Genomic DNA, 20,763 nt, shown 5'->3' with positions numbered 1-20,763 from the left:
AATAATTAATTAGTGTTGGTCGGCACAATAAACAACAGTCTCCATACATCATAATTTTAATTATCTTTAGATTGCTTTGAGCTATGTGTTTCAGAGATAATTTTCAACTAGGGAGGAGGAGTTTTGATGGGGGAGGCTTATTGCCTCTTCTGCTTAATTTTTGCATTGCTGAAAATGGCTCTTTAGAAAGACCCAAACCAGAAATGGACATTTTGATACATGACTTTTGTCATTTGAAATATTCATAAAGGATGAGAGGAGATGGCCTCAAATTGCACCAGGGGCAGTTTATATTCGATATTAGGAAAAATTTTTTTACTGGAAATGTGGTCAGGCATTGGAACAGGCTGCCTAGGGAAGTGGTGGGGGTCACCATCCCTGGAACTGTGTGGATGTGGCACTTGAGGGTGTGGTTTAGTGGTGAACAGGGCAGTCCTGTGTTAATGATTGGATTCAATGATCTTAGAGGTATTTTCCAAACTTAATGATTCTATGATTTGAAGTATTCCACACCTAGTCAGCCTTGGAGACAATATAAGTAGGTTGTCTTAGAAATAATTGTGAAAGTGAATGATTTTTTTTCTTAAACCATTTTTGCCTTGACAGTCAGGTAACTGCCTGGATACACATTTGTACTGGTCCAGCTAAGTTGGTAAATGAAATATAAAAATGGTCCTATGGGATAAGATGCAAGTTTCTGGAAGAGTTTAGAGCCTTTGAGATTGTAGAACCCAGTAGCGTGCAGTAGTTCAGGTTGTGCATCTCAGTGAGGTGAAGAGCTTGTCACTCACCTGTTTTGCAGTTGGAAACCTGGTAATTCACGTTCCTCTGCTCCCCTGCCTTTCCTTCAGCAGCTAGGAAACAAACGAGTCCTTGTAGGGTGTTCATATTCTTTTGTGGTAAACCTGAATGCTGGGGTATTGAAATTTTTATTTCCGTGTTGCACATACCCATGTTCCTAGCCCATGGAATTTCACCCACTTTCTGGTTCTAGAAATTGAACACAAGAAAGTTTGTTTTGGCAGATATAAAATATGTGGTTACTGCACATGTTTCTTTTTAATAAATGCTGTTTGATATTCTGTTCCTACACTGGTATAAATTCAGATCATTGTTTGGGGATTTGGTCAAGGTTTGGTCATTATTTTGTCAGTGTCATCTGCACCAGCTCCCTGGGCTTGTGGCCCTGTGGGAAGCCCACACTGGAGCAGGCTCCTGCCAGAACCTGCAGAGCCTTGAAGAGAGGAGCACACGCTGGAGCAGATTTGCTGGCAGGGCTTGTGACCCCTTGGGGGGCCCATGCTGGAGCCCGTTCCTGAAAGCCTTCACTCCACAGAAAGGACCATGCTGAAGCAATTTGGGAAGAACTGCAGCCTGTGGGAAGGACTCATGTTGAATAAGTTCGTGGAGGACTCTCTCCCATGGGAGGGACCCCACCCTGGAAAAGGGGAAGGACTCCTCTCCCTGGGAAGGAAGCAGCACAGAAACGATGCGATGAACTAAGTGCAACTCCCATTTCCCATCCCTATGTGCCACTGCAGGGAAGGAGATGGAGAATTGGGAGTAAACTTAATCCCAGGAAGGAAGGAGGGGTGGAGGAAGGTGTTTTTAAGATTTGTTTTACTTCTCATTATCCTACTTTGATTCTGATTCTGATTGGTAATAAATTCAACTAATTTCCCAAAATCAAGTCTGTTTTGCTCATGACAGTAAGTGATGGCTGATCTCTCTCTGTCCTCAACTCATGACCCTTTCATTAAATTTTCTCTCCCCTGCCCAGCTGAGGAGGAGAGCGATGGTGTGGTTTTGGTGGGCACCTGGTGTCCAGCCAGGGTCAACCCACCACAAGATGCCTTGTAACAAAAGCACAGGTAGACATGTTTTCCTGTTACTTGGGTTTCATTTCAAAATCTGTCTTCAATGAACTGTTAAAGGGCATGAAAATTAACCAGCAGCAGGAAGGGGAGCGGGTCTGATTTTGGCTTTGGAAAATCTGTCACAAAGCTCGAATTTCATAATGTAGTTGCCTGCTTTAAGTTAGGTTAGTTCTAACTGATTCTGACCCAGGCACTGCTGGACTGGGTATCTTCTAAGTCTTTCTCCAAACAACATAAATTAATGAGTGTAAGGATATAATTATATTCTTTTATTGCTATACAAAGATACACTGTAGTATATTGTTTCTTATTTCCATAGAGAACAGAGATGCTTTCACAATGGCTGGCAATAAACTGTATTAAATACAATTATAAAAACAATTTACAACAGGCTTGCCAGCATCATACTGCATTTCCAGAAGGTGTTATTATAAAATGAAGACTAATTAAAGTATGAGGAAAAATGCAAGAGGAAATTGGACCCAAATCATGTAAAGTCTTAGCCTGCAGCATCTGTCAGTGTTGCAAATTCAGGTGTTTATATAGTAATGAAATCTGAAGTGTCAGCTCCTGTGGAAAATAAAGCTGTGGAAAATATGATACATCTTCTGCATATCTTGCCTGGCTCATGTTATGATGCCAGGGGTAAAATGCAATGCTGATTCCCACTGTGGCAGGGTGAAGAGGGAAAATGTCACTGGTACGTGCAACCTAGCAGTCTTTGGCTGTGCAAAACATTTATGTAACTGCTTGTCATCAGATTCCACTGTGATGAAGGACCAAGTGCTTGCATGCAGGGTAGAAAAGTACAGTGCTGATTCACAGAGAGTTGAGCTTGGAAGGCACCTCTAGAGATGAGGCACAGCCATGTGTAAGGACATGCACAGAAGAATGCATAACTTGAAATCAAACCTAGATTTCATTTTTGCATTCCAAGTGGCGTTGACCACAAACATAGCATTGCCCTTGTTAAGACTGAGGTTCCTGTTCAGTTTTGTCTGTCTTGGAGTAACCTGTGTATCTCTGTTTTTTGTAAAATTCAGTTTCACTCTTTGGGATCATTTAGCAGGCACCAATCTGTGTGTTCCATGGCTTAATTACTTTCTACTGGCTTGGTGGTAGATTGGGATTTCTGTATGAAGGATGTGCAAGGGTACCCTAAACAGTTACTGCACCGGAGTTATCGAAACATTGATTGCAGTTGTTTTGTATACTCTTTTCTGACCGCATCCAGTCAGTTTTGGTTTTTTTTCTTGTCATGCAGATACAACAGATGAAAACTGGACTAGTTTAGTGGGCTAGAATAATGTGTATGGATGACAATGTAAATTTTTTCTAGCTCCTTATTTTAAGGCCACATAGTCATAATCAAAACCATGTAACCAAATACATCCTCATTTTAAATAATCCAAGCGTATTCTAGAAGCATAGGAAATCTTTGGTAGACACTGAGCTATCGAGTGCCGTACAGTTGTAGTAAAATCTTACAGGAAATATGTCAGAGAAAGTTAAATTGGATTATTTGGTGATGTGGGCTAAATTTCCCCCTGTGGAAGTGTTACTGCTGCTATCCCAGAAAACCACAAGGAGCTAGGCAGCCATTTAGTGGGTGTTTTAGCCCTGAGAAATGGGTTGCAGGAAGGATCTTGGCACTCTTAAGTTCAGTTGGTACAGTGATGAGAATGATCTGGAAATTGTTGCTATGTCTGTCTGAATAGTTAAAGCCCAAAGAGGGAAGCTAAAAAAATAAATCTGTCCCATGGCAACTCCTGACTCAGAGGCACTAGTTGGGGTAGAACAGGAAAAGCCATCTGAGTCACCGAGTCAAATAACAAAACACTTGTGAAGGCTGGAGCTATTAAGGCAGTTTCTACTAAATGTTGCCAATGCCAACAGTTAGTTTCCTCATGGCCACAGCACATTATCGTGGGGTACTTTCTTTCATCTGAACTTTTAAAAATAAATAAGTACCATTTGTTTATGCACACTCAGTGGAAACTGGGGCATTTGGTAGTAGTGCATGCCACATTCTAGAGCAGTAGATATCCTCTGTCTGCCTTGTTTTTGTTGGTACAACATTAGTTGATTTGTAGTTTGGGGGGGAAAAAAATTGTACCTATAGTTTATAAAATGTTCATGAAATGTTTATCAGGTGACTCCTGGCTGCCATCATAGGGGAGCAGGATGGAGCACGGACAACGCAGCCTGCTTTCCATTCCTGCTTCCCTATTCCATCGGCTGGTAGGGGGTAGATATTTTGAGCCACACACTGCTGTCGGCTGAAAGGATTATGAGATTCAAACTAGTTTTCCACTCCTGCCAAGTCCAAATGGGTCCTTTGCTGTAATGCTGATATTGTTCATTGTCTACAGAGACACAAACGTGGCAATGCTCAGCCATGCCTCAGGGTTTGATCCCACATTGTCTTTGGTTGTGTCTTCAGTGTAGATGTTTTAGTGTGACTTCTGCCTCCTCTCTGGCTGCCTTTCCCTGCCACATCTTTGTGATACCAGGAAGATTTATGCAAAAGCACAGGCTGATTAAAAGAGATCTGTCTGAAAATTTATATTTTTAGCCAAACTAGTTTTCTGACTGCCTCCAGAAGACACAATCCTTATTATTCCTGACATCTGAGAGTTTCTTTTCAGTATGTTCAGCAAGGTCTTTCAACTTGCATCTAGACCTGACACATGGGAAGCACTGGAAACACTTAGCTGAGAATAGTAGGGGGAAGAGTGCCAATAGTAAAGTCTTAAATTGTCTTAAGCCCATCATAAAATCACACTTTCAGTCAACTAAAGTACATTGTGTGTGGTATGGACCTCATTGTTGGACTGAATTTGTTAGCTACTCAAGTGTGCAGTGTTTCTTGGGGTTTTTTAAAGCAGTGTTCTTTCTGCCCTTTTATAAAAAACACATTTTTGACAATCTCAGCTTTTCACAGGAGTGAAATTTTAAGAAAACACAATGCCTATAATCAAAGGACTTTGGAAATCATGGTGTTGGATGCAGTTTTTTACAGCTTTTGATTTACTAGTGGTTGCTGATGGGAGTTTTATTATGTAGTAATTTATTTACATAGTAATTGAATTACACACACAACTTGTAATTGAATTACATATTGCAGCTCTCTACAGAATCTGGTATTTATACCAAGTATCAGTGTCTGGGTTCTTGCCAAGAACTATGATCCTTATCTATGGTTGGGGAGAGTATTGAAGACTTCAGTGCTCTCCAGAGGATAAGTAGATGATGGCTGTTGGGTTTTTTAATTAAAATTCTGATTATTTCTAACAATATAACATAATGTTCAAGAAGCATATTTTGAGGGAGAACACCAGTCAGCCAAAATAAAAAGCTCATGGAGAAGCCTTGCACATTGGCAGAAAAATCATTATCTTACATGGTGTTTGTAAGGAATTGCCAAGCAGTTTGCTTGCTTGTAACCATGGTGTGAAAGCACCCACTGTAGGTTTCTAAGTTTGTTTGCATGAAGAACCCATACACTGTCTTCTCAGAGCTGGGAGTCCTTTTTTTCATTGGGTGCTTAATATACAATAAGCACAGCTCTGCTTTGACATGCCTCCAGGCTCCATGAAGCCTGGGTGGAAAACATATACCCAGCAAAAAGTGTCAGGGACATGGGATTACACATCCAGAAACCAATATGGCATTCTCATCTTTTCTTTTTAGCCTGTTTCTGAAGGGAAACAATATGAACTTGTGCTGTCTTTCTTAACAGAGACACTAACTTCCCACAGGTTTCATTTGAACTGAATGGAATACACTGGGACAAGAAGGAGAAAAAGTACTAATAGGAGTTCAAGTTTCCCCTTTTCCTAACCTTTTCAGCTGGACAGTCAACCCACAGGCAACACACACATCCTTTCATACCAATTGTGAGCTGTTCCTTAGCTGCCAGCTAGTGAGGGGATAGGTGAGAAATCTGCAGCACTGTGAATGAAGAGATGAGGGAAACGGGCTGAGAACGTATCTGTGACCCAGGGAGTGACTCTGACTCTTTGCCTTGGTGTGGACAGTCAGCAGCTTTACTAAAGGAGTCAAAGTTTTAGAGGATATCATGAAAGACATGATAATCACGTAGCTCAAGAGCTTTTCTTCCATAACACTTACCACAAAAACACTTCTTGTTTGTGGACAAGGAGTACAGCAAGATAATAAGATAATGCATGTTGGCCCACACTGATGCAGCACCCAAGATGGAGGTGTGTCCAGTGGAGAGGGATGGGCCTTATCTGAGGTTTGACTCTGCTTCTCACCTTGTGCTACAAAAGGAGCCGAGGACAGCCAGCCATGTGCTGGAGGGATATCCATCAGGTCCATAACCTTCCATGGGAGGACTCTGTGCCACAGAAGTTGTGATTCCTATGAAGGAGATGAGGGTCACATGGCTCTGAAGAGGGCTTAGATGGCACCAGAGACCATCTGACTGCAAATGGAAGAGGGAGTACCAGGCATTGTTGCATTGTCAGCTTAAGAAATGTAGATATGCAAGTGCCCAGGCCAGCAGAAGGGAAGGCAGCAGGAGTACTTGGAGAGGTGAAGGGTGTGAGATGGGCCCTTTCAATAGCAGCTTAAATTGATCATGAAAAGTTACCCCTAGGCAGGTGAGGAGAAGATAACTGGTGAGGGAGGGATGAAAATTCACTGGAGCTGGAGTACAGTGGGGTGTTTCAGCAAGAGTTTTACCATCTAACAGCAAAGGTACCACTTGTTTAGATCTACCATTGACTTTGCTTGATCATGCAGGGGCTCTGTGGGCATTAAGTGTCAGTTGTTGACAGGATTCATTCCCTCAGGATTGGCTGCAGTGCTGTACTCTAAGGGTAATAATGACTCCTCATAAGACTGTTCATGTTAATGTACCAGAGAAGGCTTTTTATCTCCATCAGAGAGATAATGGGCCTAATTTTGAGCTTTTTTTTTTGCTCAGGGTTTTTTTGTTAATGTTTTTCAGCTACTGCAGGAGCAGATTGACCATTTTGCTGTGCTTGTCTGTGTGCTGGTCTTCTGTGCATTGTCTGTGCTTTCTTAGTACGGATGGAAGAGTGAGCACTGGAGAACATTCAACTGCAGTTCCTCAGGAAAATGATGCTCTGAGGGGAGCGTGAAAGAAGTTTCTCCTCTTGGCACAGTGCTGCACCGTGCAGAATGTCCCCTTTCTTCTTGCTTCTGAACATCCTTCCTGAGTCTGAGGTGGTGTGCAAAGCAGGGCATGCTGAGAAGCACATCATCCAGCAGCCCTGCATTTGTCAGATGCTATTAAACAGCAGGGAAAGAGAATGGAGGAGCTGGTGAATCTGTCACATCCTGCTTGTTCAAAAGATTATTGATGCTGCATAATTCATCAAAGCATGACCGACCTAGCAGTGGGTTCTGCTGCCAGAGGTGTCCAATTACTGCTTCTGTTGCAGCTGCCCGTAAAGCAGTGCTCCTTGTTTATGAAAATAGCCTCTGACTTTGTGTCTGCCCATGAGCCTTTCAATTAGTACATCTAAAAGGATCACTCTTGCCTTGGACTCGGATAAAATGTGAAGGTCCTGTTCACTGAGAAATGCTGCAGTTTTGACATTTCCTTGTGTTTTGCAATGTGATTGAAGTAGGTACTGGTACTTTCTGTGCAACAGCAATCCTGGGAAATTTTAACTGGAAATATTACAGTGCCTTTTTATTCTGACATTATTTATACAGTGTTTGGGATTATTTTACATTCCCACAGTTGAAATATTTTGATTGATTAACAGTGAAAAAATATGCTGTTTTGTAATGTTTGGTTTTGAATTATTTCATGACTTCCTAATAGCAGTAATTTCTTGATAATGAAGTACTGCTTGATGAGAGTTGCAGTTCAGAAGCTTGGCAAATTCACCCTGAACCGCTCCTGTTGCCTGATTTACATCTCTGGTACTGCATCATGAAATTTGGTCAAGTGGAATTTTAAGTCTTACTGCCTGATGTAGCAATAGAGGAATCTGGTCTGTATGGCATAAGACAGGTTCAGGTGTTGATTCTCATGAAGCAGCATGCTGCAGTGGAAAAAATGGAAGTTTGTGTTCCAGTATTCTGATTCTCAATGCAATACTGCTGGTCAGAAAAAAGAAAATTAAAAAAAAAAAAAAAAAAAAAAAAAAAATCTGTCAAACATTTTTAGGTTGGACATTTCCCTCTGTGTTTCCTGGATGGAAGACTGAAAATGTACATGGCTAGAAAATTGAAATTATCTGTCACATTTCAGAAATGCTCTTTCACATGCACCAACTAGGAAACTAGGACCAGGAACCAGCCTGCCTAAAATCTCACTTCATTGTAAATTCAATCCTGTCCTATGAAACTTACCAGGTTTCCTTGGCCCTGTAGGTAACTCTTTGTTAAATAACTCCTGGTAAATTTTAGAGGTCTTTAGGTTCACCCTTTGTTTCACCAGCATAGGGTGAGGAGAGACATTTCAGGGGGACAGGTATTTATATCCTTCCTAAGCTCTGCTATGGGATGAGTTTAGTTCACTGGAGAAGCCTGGAAAATCAGATCTCATCAAGACTGATGAAGGTGGTGACTTCTCCTGAAATCAAACAGTAGTTGGAACACTGGCGTGAGAAGGAATGGGTCAGACCTTGCTCAGGGCACCTCCAGAGGGAATGCAACCTAGGTACGTCACAGTGTAAAAGAGGGACCAGACTGCCAGGTCATGGCCAGAGTTTTGCTTGAGCAAGGTGTGCAAGAGACCTAGGGCCCAAAAGCAAATGAAAAAGGGAGACTTCTCTAACCTAGGATTATGCAGGTGGTGTGGAAGAAAACTCTAGGGACATTTTACCTCTTGTGTGGGTTAAAGTCAAATGCGTACATCCTGTAGGGAAAAGGAGTGTTAGATCCAGTTCTCCAAATCTGCAGATGAGTCTGGCTGCTTCCCAGCTGCTGGGGTTGCTGTCCTGACCTTACACCCATTTGTACCTGCCTTGGGTCAGGAGCCCTGCCTTCCCAGCCAGCAAGTGTGATACCTGAGTCCTTATGGCACCTCTCAGGGGTGGTGGCTGCTTCCCCAGCCACTGAACCCATTGCTTTCCACTTCACCCATGGCTATTTGTGTCACTAGATCACTGAGTCATAAAGTTATTTGAGAATAGTTGGAAAAGACCTCTAAGATCATCAAGTCCGACCATTAACCCAGCACTGTCAAATCCACCTGTCCTTTTTGTCCCCAAGCCCAGGCAGCTTCAGTTTCAGAGAAGTCATCAAAATGAGGTAGTTGGCACAGGCAGACTTGACAGGAACCACTGCTTTCTTTCAGATTGTCTTACTGATGAAAATGTCCTGGTTTCTGGGCAGGAAGAACCACAGGGCTAGACTATCATTCTGCTTTGCAGGACTTTCTTTTATTCAGCTCAGCAATATCACATCAGCAACAAAATAAAAATAATATGTACAGAAGGACCGGTACAATCATAAAATATCAGGGCCATCTTCCACTCGCAACCTTAAGAGGTCAAGTGTAACAGCTCCACAGCATTTGGTCTGACTGACTGCTTTAACCTCTCATGGGTGGTTAATAGTACCTAGCAGAGGAGTAAAAAGTTTAGAATTGTAAAACACTCTTTCAATCCTACTAGTAATTACCTCTTAGCAAAGTTAGTGCTTTGCCAACTCAAAGAGACCTAATCCCCTTCTGTCATAGGAAGAGAAAAAAATGTAATAGCTGTGAGAACTGTGAAGCTTATTTTCAAATAGATGCCTCAGCATTTTGATATTTTCTGTGGGATTAACTAGTAACACAGGAAGGCTAATACATATGCAGAGCTTTCATTAGCTTCTGTAACAATTTGCCCCGGGGCAATTTGAATCGTGTCATGAGAAATGGTGTTGTTTCTCCTCCTTCTTTGTCAGATGAAGGAAGAAGACTTGTTAGGAACATGGAAACAATTTGCAACTTGTTGTCATTTCAGGGAAGGTTTCTCCTTGCCTCATATTTCTGCTGAAGTTTCTCTTTTTCTTACCCAAACAGAAAGGGCTGCCATTTTAGAAGTGCAGAAGCCACATAACGAAACATTTTAAAGCATCTGTGCTAACATGAAATAGGACTGAAGCTCTTTCTGCACTGATCTGTTGCGCTCACATAGTTGCTGCTAGCTCAAAAAGAAGAGATGCTTTGCTCTGCTCTGTATAACTCTGGCTCCTAAGGATGGCTTTGTGCTGTGCCTCTGAGGCTGGTTCTGCGAGCATCTGGTGCTGATGGGCACAGGCAGCGATGGCTGCAGAATATTAATGCTGTTACTGGCTCCCACAAGGCTCCACTTCTGAAAAATGCTTCAGCCATTCAGTGTCCATGCACCATGCTGAGCAACAGGAGGGTAGAAAAGCCGTGCTCAGGGATTTATTTTTTTTTTTAATGCAGAGCAAGAAGCTGACAGAAATGATGGCTCTGTGCTTCACATTGTTGTGCCCAGGCTTCTTTCAGAGCTGCAGTCATTTATATGCATAAATATCAAGCCTGTCACTTGTTGCAGGCTTTGATAGCATTTGTGTAACAAAGGAATCAGAGAGAGAAAAAAAGCTGAGTATCTTCTATTCCAGCCTTAGAAAATGAATGACTGTGTAGTTATCAGGTTTCAGGTTTTATTAGATCACTGTCCTCTGCAATATTTTTTCCTTCCTGTTCTGCTGTCTGATGTAGAGGACCACAAGACAACCTCCCCCCACACCCCTTTTGTCTTTGTCCCATGCTATGACTACCCACAGGGGGATCTCAAAGAATTACCTACCAGTAATGATTGCCACAGCAAAGCCTCTTGCCACATGCTGACCCCGTTTTTCTTTTTGCTTCAATTTTTTTTTCTTCCATTAGCCATCTGACAAAGTCACTCCACATCACCCATTTCATGCAGAGATACGAGAACTCTGCTGTAATTGTATTTTTGATTACTTACTTGGTTTTTCTTTATCTTCCCTAGGCAAGATGCATGCTTGCTATTTGGTCTGCATACCATATTTTTCTGCAGCTTCTAAATTGAGGCTGACGTCGTGTTTACCAGTCATCTCTGTCTGCAAAGCTGTGCAGTTGCATCTAAATTTTCTCTGGGTCTTGCAGCTATTCTATATTGAAAGACAACTAAAATACACTACTGGCACAAAGCTGCTTTTCCATTAAAGCAATTGGTGAAGTATCACAAGAATGTTGTTCTGATGCCAGGAGGGAGGAGGGAGAGGTTTGTACTGATTGCTAATAGGAGAGGGAATAGCCTTTGAGACAATCCCCTTATTAAATGTGGTCTGCACAATAAAAAGCTTGGGAAGCCTTTCTAAGGCTTCTCACATTTAGGCTTTGTGCCCAAGCTCAGGGTCTCAGACATGGAGGTGGTTTCAGAATACCACACAAGGGGAACCATTTCAGCAAAAATATCAAGGTTACTTGATTATTTTGTTAAAGTGCCTTGGATCACCCTGCCTCTCTATTGGCATGTAACTCCAGCAGAACAAAGTAACAATTTCTCCCTAGACCTCTACCCAGCCATTGCTCTACTGGGCTCTCAAAGTTCCAGGGACAAACGAGAGATAGAGCCCCTCTGAACATTGCCAAAGTTAACTAGAGTTTTTTTGGTTTTTTTCCCTGAGTATGTGTAACCTTTTTGTTCCTCCTCCCTTTACAAGTCTTCCCTAATCTTAAGAAAACCTTGAAGCAGTGGTATTACAGTCTGAAGATATAAACAGTGCAGGATTTGTAGGGACAAATAATATATTATCCTAAAGAAGGACCTGTATGCCTCAAGGTTTGTCTGCTTTTTTTTTTTTTTTTTTTTTTTTTTTTTTTTTTTTTTTTTTTTTTTTTTTTACCAGCTGTATCAGTTGGTCTAATAAAAGATATTGCCTTTCCCTACAAAAGTTGCCTTACTTACTAGAATAGTTGCCTCCAGGACATAAAAGACTTAACTGTGTGTAAAACTCCAGTGTCAGGGTGATAGAGTTCAATGGCGTGATTTCCATGCCCTGAGCCAGTTGGCAAGAATGAAAGTAAGGTGGGATGAACACTCTCCACCCTTATAATTCTGCACATCATGTAGACTGTTTCTCCTTTAAGGCTCTCCTAAGTGCTGTAACTTGGTTGCAAATCTTAAAGGACTTTTTTTTTTTTTTTTTAATATTTCAGGTGAACTTTCTGTGGAAGGCATACAAGACCCATTCCTTGTTAGTGTACATATTATCACAGACCCAGGTGAATCCCAGACTCTTCAGCAGGCCATTGATAAGCTTCTAGCCTGGATCCATCCAGACCTCCAGCTGTTTCGGGTCTCAGAAAGACGAGTGCCCAGGAAGCGCAGGAAGCCACTCAAGGCTGGTGTTTCTCAGCCAGCCCTTGCTGTCATTCTGTTCCTGCAGGAGGAGTACGGAGAAGAACCCATCTTGCAGCTCCATGAAACTTTTCAGCGGCCACCTTGGCATTACCACCACACAGAGCTAATGCATGGGAAGTTCCTCCCGTACATGCCATGCAGCCAAGACTTTTACACTTTGGCTCCAGAGACTCCTCTGTGGGCCATTCGCCCAGTGCACTACGGGAAAGAAATGATCCGCTTCACCATATACTGCAGGAATGAGAACTTTGTGGACATTTTGAAATTGTATGAGTTAATACTGAAAAGACCAATGTGTCAGAAAAAAGCAGACTTCTGTGTTTTTCCTGTCTATTCTAACATGGAAATAGACATTCAGTTTTCTTTAAAAAAACTCCCAAAGGGACAAGTTCCAGTGAGGACAGAGTCAGCCGTGCTGGAGTTCAGAGTGAAAGATGTGGGGCAGCTTGTGCCTCTCTTGCCCAACCCTTGCAGCCCCATCAGCGAAGGCAGGTGGCAGACAGAAGACCACGATGGAAATAGGATCCTTTTGCAGGTAAACTCAATACACAGGGAAATAGAAGCACATTTCTTGGTTTTGTGCAGGAAAGCTTACCCTGCACTGACAGTTGCCCTTTTGTTGGTTGGCTGGTTGGTTTTCTTGCTCTATCCTTGGAGCAAGAGCCAGGACAGTACTGCTGAAAAAAGAATTTGAAACCCCTTGCTGTGTTGTGTAAGTGATCACAAAAGCAGTGAATGATGTTTGCCAGATATCGGTTAACCTCAGTTTATGCTAGGAGTGATGTGAGATGAGATAGCTGTTTAAAAAAATGAGGAGAGAAGGAATTATGAGCCCAAGTGGAGAAATCATAGCTGGTGAGTGTAGTTTTATAAGAGGTATGGGCAGAGAAGTGACAGGGAGTTTTAAAATAGCCCTCAGTTATGAGACTTTTATGGGAGACAAGCAGAAGTCCTAATGGCACTCATTATTTTCTAGCATCACTGGGTGACAAATTGCGTCTCTCTTTTGCACAGTGATTATCAGGATGAAAAGAGAAGTGATGAATGAAAATAAATGCGTCCTGAAGAGCAGCCTAAGAGAGATATTCCCACTGGCTCTCTTTTTGAACTAATCTCAAGTGCTCATGACCAAATCCTGAGAGTTTGTTAGGACATCTGTAGGCACCATATCTGGGCAATATATCAGCATGCTCTGCTTCACTACACCACATCCAAGGGAGATAAAAGGATAAGCAGCAAACTCTTAATAGCTTCCTGCCCTGCTGAGTGGTATCTGTAGCAATCCAGAGCCAGGTTAATGTGCATTCTTGCACTGCAGAGGTTTTTATTGCAGCATACATTCAAATCAAGGAGCACAGTCCTTCACCTTTATAATGCTGTTGTTCAGATTTCAAAGGGTATTCTTTTGGACTGAATTCCATTCATTTGGCTTGCCTAGTTGTCTTGTTTCTGTGGAAGACGCATTGTGGGTGCCATCCTTGCACTGTACAGACCTCCCAGCATGCAAAGAGGTGTGTACAACCCTCTGTAGCACAGTGCCTCTGGGTTTGTAGTTCCTGGGACTGAAATTCCAAGTACACAGGGCATCTCTGCTCTGGTGAGTCACATCCAGGTGGTAGTGGAACCTTTTGATGCTGCTTTGCAGGTGCCACCATCGGAGAAATCCCATGCCAGAGCTGAATAACACTTGTAAAGGGCTGAGGAGGGCAGCTTCCTTGCCTGTCTGGCAAGCCAGGCACCAATTTGTCAGGGTTACTGATTGCACTTTAGGCATATCTGTGTTAGCCTGAGATAAGCTGCAAACTGAATCTGACATGTCATCACCAAACTTATACACAGCAACCACACTCACCTATGTCCTCTTTTCCCTGTTCTTTTTCAGGAGGTTTCTGCTGTGTGATATAACTTTGGTTTATGGGACCTTACACTGGTTTCAAGCAAATTGAAGGGAAGGATATCAACAAAAAAAAAAAAAGAAAAAAAAAAAAGGACTTCTAAATAGGGCTTTTGGTTTAAACCCAGCAAATTTTCAGAAGTAACAAATGTCAGGCAGTACAGAGATAAAGTAAGACTTGCTGAGCAAAGAAAATCAGAATAAGATTTTAGCCATGTGATCCAAAAGAGAAGAGCAGAAACCTGCCTAAGTATGGCCTGCAAATACAATTGATTTTCATTATGTTTTTGGTGAGGATGATGATTGTGAAAAGGAGGACAAAATGGCAAATGAGAATTAAGTTACAGAAATGGAATTTATCACTCTGGAAGTTTGGTGAAGCAAAAGAGGTTTAGTATGTGCAAAGTGGAAGGAAAATAGAGACTTTGGATCTAACTTACACCATTTTAAAGTTGTGAAAACTAGGTCCTGGTATATGGGTGTTAAGCATGTCTGTACAATAAGAAGTGGAGCTCTAAGGCTAAATCAAAGGGAAAATTTCCTGTTACTCAGATACCTACAGCCACCAGTGCAGCATGACCATGAAAAGAAAATTGAAGTCCCTGGTGTGTACCAGAGTTACTGTGCCATAGGAAGCACAGGAAGTTGCACAGGGTCCCAAGGGCCACACCTGTCTTCAGCTCTGGACTCCAGAAGGGTGAGCTCAGAAAGGTGCAGGGTCAGGGAAAGGCTCTCACCCCATGCAGAAGAATGGAGAGACAGTCCTGCAAAGGGAAACTGGAAGAGTAGGGTCACCTAAGCCCAACCAAAGTCTGAAGGGAGCTCTGACTTGAAGACAGACCCCATGATAAACAGCAGGAGCAGGAAAAGGCTGGTTTACTCAATTATTGTTTTGATACAAGAACCAGAACCTGCCAATAAATGGATTTTAGTACATATTCATAGCTAACTACATAACAGCCTGCCGGTGCAAGCAGTTAGTACCTGAATTTAAGGCAGGATGGTTAGTTAGGGATAGGAAATGATGGAGCATGGGTTATAGGAAACATTGGATTTGGTGATCCATGAACTCCTTATATTCATTTAATTAATTCTAAGTTCAAAGCAATTATAATATCTACCTTTGAAAGTAACAAGACTACATTTTGACTTCTCACAGCGATTTGCTATTAGCAATATTATCCATGCCACAGCATTGATGATAACTTTGATTCTTCCCAGTTATATAAACTTAAGCAATGACCTCTCAGTACTTTTCAGTCTCCATATCAGTTGATAGTTAGTAATCATCAGAATGGTTTTGTTTACTTTATACAGGTACTGCACCTTTTAAAAAGTATAATTGTACCAAAAATGGTAGATTAACATCCCTGTTAAACTTAAGCAGTGTTTAAAGTTTGAAGTTTGAGTATACTTCCATGTTTAAGCTAACGAGATGTGACCTCTTGCTTGTCCTGACAGGGACTTGGATACTTGCCAGCCAGATTGATCCATGTTCTTAATCCATTTTGCAAATGCAATTATCAAGGGGCTTAGATAAAGTCAGTTCAAGAGACAACAAAGTTATTCATGGGTAAGATAAATCTGTTTAATGCCAAGAAACTATTTCTTCATTTGCAGGGAAGCCCTTCAGAATTATTTTGTCACAGTAGCTTTTACAAGTTGGCAAATTGCTCCAAGGGTGCAGCTACATAATCGCTGAGGCAAAGGGTTCAGTTGGCTGGAGCAGGAGCAAGGCTGAGAACACCATTGCATCCTATGGCAAGACACCCACACTGCTTCACCCCAGAGAAAGCCCAGAAGAAGGAGCTCTGGGGAGCTTTTGGCAGAGCAGTGGGAAGAATATGTAAATAATGTAGCTAAGAATATATCGTGTATTTGTATACTGAGTATACTGCTGGATTTATAGGTCTTGTCCAGATTCTTGGCTGCCTCTGGGCGTAATCCACACAGAGACGGATGAAGTGCTAATCAACTTGCACTCCTGGCAATGCAATGTGGGAAGCGGGAAAAGTTGATAACTGATTGGTCTGGCTTGGCCGTGCATGTTTGGGAAGCAAGGATAGTGAGCAGGGAGGAGAAAATGCACAGATGGCTTCTTTAAATTATGATAACATCTCTGGATAGAGTAGGGAAAGTAAAATAATATTTTGGCAGGATTTCCTAGCCACTCTGCGTGAGATGGAACATGCAGACATACCCAGGAGGAAGGTGAACACCAGAAAAATTAGTATCTTACCTAGGCAGAGACTCAGCACTTGAGCATAAGACCTGCTGCTGTGTTACATGCCAGAGAGTCCCTGTGCAGTTTATGAGGTGGCTATTTTCTGCCTAGTGTTGCTTTTTAAGGCATCCTTGAAATAACACTGCAAATGTTAACAGATCACAGCTTATGAGGAGGTAGAGGGATTCTTTTTTTAGCTGATTTGCTGAATTAATCGGCCAATGTTCTTATCTGTATGGGCAACTGTAATCTTGAGTTGAGAAGTGGTGTCATGTGTTTTAGGAGCAGAGGTAGCAGCCATAACTGACACAAGGAGCTGGGACAAGAGGACTCAGTTACGTACAAGTGGAAAAGGGAAAGGAGGGCAGCTAAACCAGGGTCAGAGAAGGTAAAAAGACAAAAACGGGCAAAGAAAGGGCACTTTTGCAGAGACCAGTTTGGTCTGCAGGAAGGAAAATGGAGGTGAGAAAAGACCTTCAAGCTTGCTGAATTATTATACATAATAGTGCAGATAGAGCAGAAATGAGCACAAAGAGGAAAAAAGGCGAAAAAAGCATCCACTGGCACAGGTTGCCCAGAGAAGCTGTGGATGCCCCATCCCTGGCAGTGTTCCAGGCCAGGCTGGATGGGGCTCTGAGCAACCTGGTCTAGTGGAAGGTGTCCCAGCCCATGGCACAGGGGTGTAGCTATACAATCTTTAAAGTCTCTTCCAACCCAAACTGTTCTATGTCTTCTGATAGGCAAGGATGTGTACAGGGCACCTTTACAAAAATTATATTTATTTTCTTCTGAAAGTGGTAAAAAAGACACACTTTCAGAGCAAAAATTGACTCAGTCGAGGGATGTGCCATGAACTGATTTGATTAATCTGCAAATCGAATACTAGCCTCCTGTTTTACAAAATATTGTATTCTATTTTTTCCTTTCCTTTTTGTGACATAAGTGTTTGGTTGTCCTTAATGCTAATGCCTGGGTTTTGGGGGAGCATAGAGAATTAGTCCCTAACTCATATAAAAGATTTTTGCTTGTTTTTCTTCAGCCTAAGGTACTTTATCCAGTTAAGTTCTATGGCATACTAGGATCTCTTACAAATCTACACACCCAGAAAAAATTCTTGAGAATGAATATATTTTGTATTACAAAGCACTCAGCTTTTCTATTTTTGTAAACACATTACAAGCCACTTTTCAAAGAGGTTCAGTTTTTAATCAAATCTGTGTATTTTGCCTTTTTGATATGCTGTGCTTCTGACTATTTGCCTTTCAAGTAAGATTTATTATGATGATATTGAGGACTAATCTCTGCCACTTTTTCTTGTGTTGATTTTTTTCCCTCTGGATCAGTTCCACAGGTTTTAATACAATTAAACAAACACCATCACACTCCTGTTGAGCAAGACAGGCAAAATCTGGGCTCAAGATGGTGATGTCATTGCTGTACTTGCTGGATCCTGACCTCAGCAAAGCCTTGCTGGCAGTTCTTAATGCAGATAATGCTTAAGGAGATCTCTATCTGCTTTCTTAAAAAGCAGATAACTTAAAATAGACTGCAGCAGCACTCACGGATTTTTTTCTATTAGGTCCCAGCAGCCCAAGTTGAAAGTGCATTTGTGAAAGGTTCACCCCAAGTTGTTTATGGCATTCCCGGATAGTCATCATGAAATTCTTCTGCAGCCCATTGTAAAACACAAAGACTCTAAATCCCTCCAGGCTTCACAAAGATTTGTGCAGAGATTATAAATGAGCAGCAGATTAGCGCCAGATGAAAAAATCTGTTCTGTTAGAGAGCTAATATGTTCAGTCAGTGGCCGGGTTTGCTGCACATCTTTGTGGCAAGGTCTGACAAATCTACCTCCCTGCATTTGGAATTTCAGTCAAAATCAACGTGTCACTTTGCCTTGTGTCTTTGTCCTCTCAGATGACTGATGCCCTCTGTGGCATCTCCCTGGCGCTTGTGCCAGTTGCAGGCAGCGTGGCTGTACCAGGCAGGGCTGTGCCAGGCAGCAGGCAGGCGACAGGCGATGCTGAATGTGTTAGCAAGCCGTGAGAAAGCTGACCATGAGGACTTGAAAAAGAAAAGAACTCAGAAAAGATGCAGCTGTTTTCAAAGCCAGTGGCAGGATTAAGGGGGCAGAGAAGCCTCCTCCAGAAACTGAAGAGGAGCGGTCACATGAGCGCACAGGCTGCGTGTAGGACTCGGTGTGCCATCCCAAGGTGGCACAGGGGAGCACAGTCACTGGCCTAGGCACAGGACAAGGAGCTAGTTTTGCCTGACTTTTAATCCTTGCTAAATCATTGAATCCCCTCTGTGATCTCTGACAAGTTAGAGAATGTAGATATAGAAAAGTCTTATTAGTCCACATAATCCAGTTCTCTACAATACAGGATTAGCCTTTAATCTTTATTCACTAGTATTTCGTGGGATGGAGCTTCTGACACACTACCTGTGGTACACTCTTCTACCTGTAGTACACTGCTGCTTGTACTCTCTGGTGTTCCCACAGCCAAGAAAGCCTTCAGTTACATTGCTTTAAGATTAAAGTATTAAAATAATATCTTCCCATTTTTTCCACTTCCACCCATATAACGAAGAGCAGCATTGGAAAATAGGCCTTCTAAATCTTAACTCATCTGAAAAAAATGATCAAGGTGAGCAGTTCCTCCTATAAACAGCTGTTCAGAAATAAGCTGTATTAGTGATGTTGCTTGGTCTGCCCTGCAGGGAGCCAATCTGGGGGCAGGCTGTGCTTGCTCCCTTCTCCTCAGCATCCACCATTACCTCCTGCCAGGCCAGCTGGGCTTGGCCAAGAGCTGTGACCCAGGAGCACAATTAACAGCAAATACTTTGTGTAAAAGGAAGTGCCTCTATCTGTCTGCAGGAACATTAAAAGAACTAGGAAAAAAAGGTTTAAAATAGCAAAACCCTAAAACTAACATCTTACTCAAAGTAGGTTATCAGCTGCAGTGTGTGTTCTCACTGTAGTACAGCCCAAGGACATAGAAAACAATTCAGCTAACCAACCACACAAAAGAATTTTTTCAGGGAAAGCTGAATTGCTCTCCAGACCCCACTGGCTGTATTAACTAGACAGCTCAATCTTATTTATGGTGTCTGTGGGCTCTGCCTGCCAGGTGTGTGTGGTAGACAGGTGGTGTGGCCTGCACAAGGTAGGGTACTGGCCTTGGAGCTCTCTGCAGTGCAAGGATAGATCTGTTCCCAAAATGATTTTGGGGATTGATTCATTGAGCATGGTGGTTGAGTTCATGTGGTGTATCTTATAACAGAGTTACTGCAGAGAAAAAAAAAAGGTACCTTTTGTTAATGTTGACAAAATATAATCAGGAGTGTTTTCTTGGTCAAGCACATCAAAAGAGTGCAGTGATCTGTTTGTGGACTTTCGACATGTCAGATTATTTCTGGGTTATGTAAAAATGTTTTTAGTTAAGAAACAGCTAGTATTTTCTTCACGGACAAGCTTTTTATCTTGCAGAGTAATTTTTAAACAAATTGGCTCACATATTGCTCTAATAAAATAATGTTATTTGTAGAGGTCTAACATGATTTCTGGCTAATGTTTTGTGGACAACTGGCTCATTACATTTGACTCTTTTGTCCTCAATTTCTTCATTCATATAATTCTTTATGACATTAAGGGAAACTGCTTACTATATTACACAGAAATAGGTTATGAATTAACACACCTTATTACAAATATATATATCACCTTATTACAAATATATAGATATATATATATATACACACACATATACACACACACAAACACACATATATAGTATGCATATGTATATTTACTCATCTACAGTATCTAAAAGAACTTCTATGGTTTGGCTGTTCTATAATCCCTAGTAAGAGATCATGAAAGAACCAAGCATTTTTTGCAGATGTGAAAATCCTTTTTTTGCCCATAAAATCACATCAATAAAAACCAGAATATGACTATGACAGATCTGGGTCACTAAGACAATGTGGTGTGCACTAGCAAGATGTTAGAAGCAGCAATGTATGGAGCTCTTTTAGAGACTGGGTACAAAGAACCTCCTTGGTTGCCAGGTCTCAGCTCTTTCTGTCATGTCATATCATCTGTTTGGTAAAATTACCAGGCTCTGTCATTATCCATTACTCATCCCAGAAGACTCTTCTCTTTCTGTTGTTATTAGAAACCTTCTATTAATTTGTGGTTCTGGTTTTTTAATGGATAGTTCATATTTTTATTTTTTTCTGTGGCTCCATCATTTTTAGTTCAAATTTATTCTTTTTCACATAGGTGTGATTGGAATCATGTGCAGTATTCCAGATGAGGCCATAACAGTGTTGTCCACAGTGCTTTTCCAACTCACTTGAGACTGCCCAATACCATGTTGTCAAAGCCTTGTTGCTTTAATAGCA

The 20,763-nt window shown here is 41.7% G+C and overlaps 1 protein-coding gene across 1 annotated transcript in view; it reads left to right on the top strand.

Moving 5' to 3' along the window:
• The window catches only part of FAM124A (family with sequence similarity 124 member A), a 36,654-nt gene that overhangs the window by 14,015 nt on the left and 1,876 nt on the right, over positions 1–20,763 (top strand). The window contains exon 3 of the mRNA XM_038139576.1: positions 12,034–12,773. Within this exon, the coding sequence (XP_037995504.1) occupies positions 12,034–12,773 (740 nt within the window). The remainder of the gene's footprint in view (positions 1–12,033; positions 12,774–20,763) is intronic.

This window comes from Motacilla alba, chromosome 1 (assembly GCF_015832195.1).
Source record: "Motacilla alba alba isolate MOTALB_02 chromosome 1, Motacilla_alba_V1.0_pri, whole genome shotgun sequence".
Taxonomy (NCBI): domain Eukaryota; kingdom Metazoa; phylum Chordata; class Aves; order Passeriformes; family Motacillidae; genus Motacilla; species Motacilla alba.
This window is presented reverse-complemented; position numbering and strand designations above follow the sequence as displayed.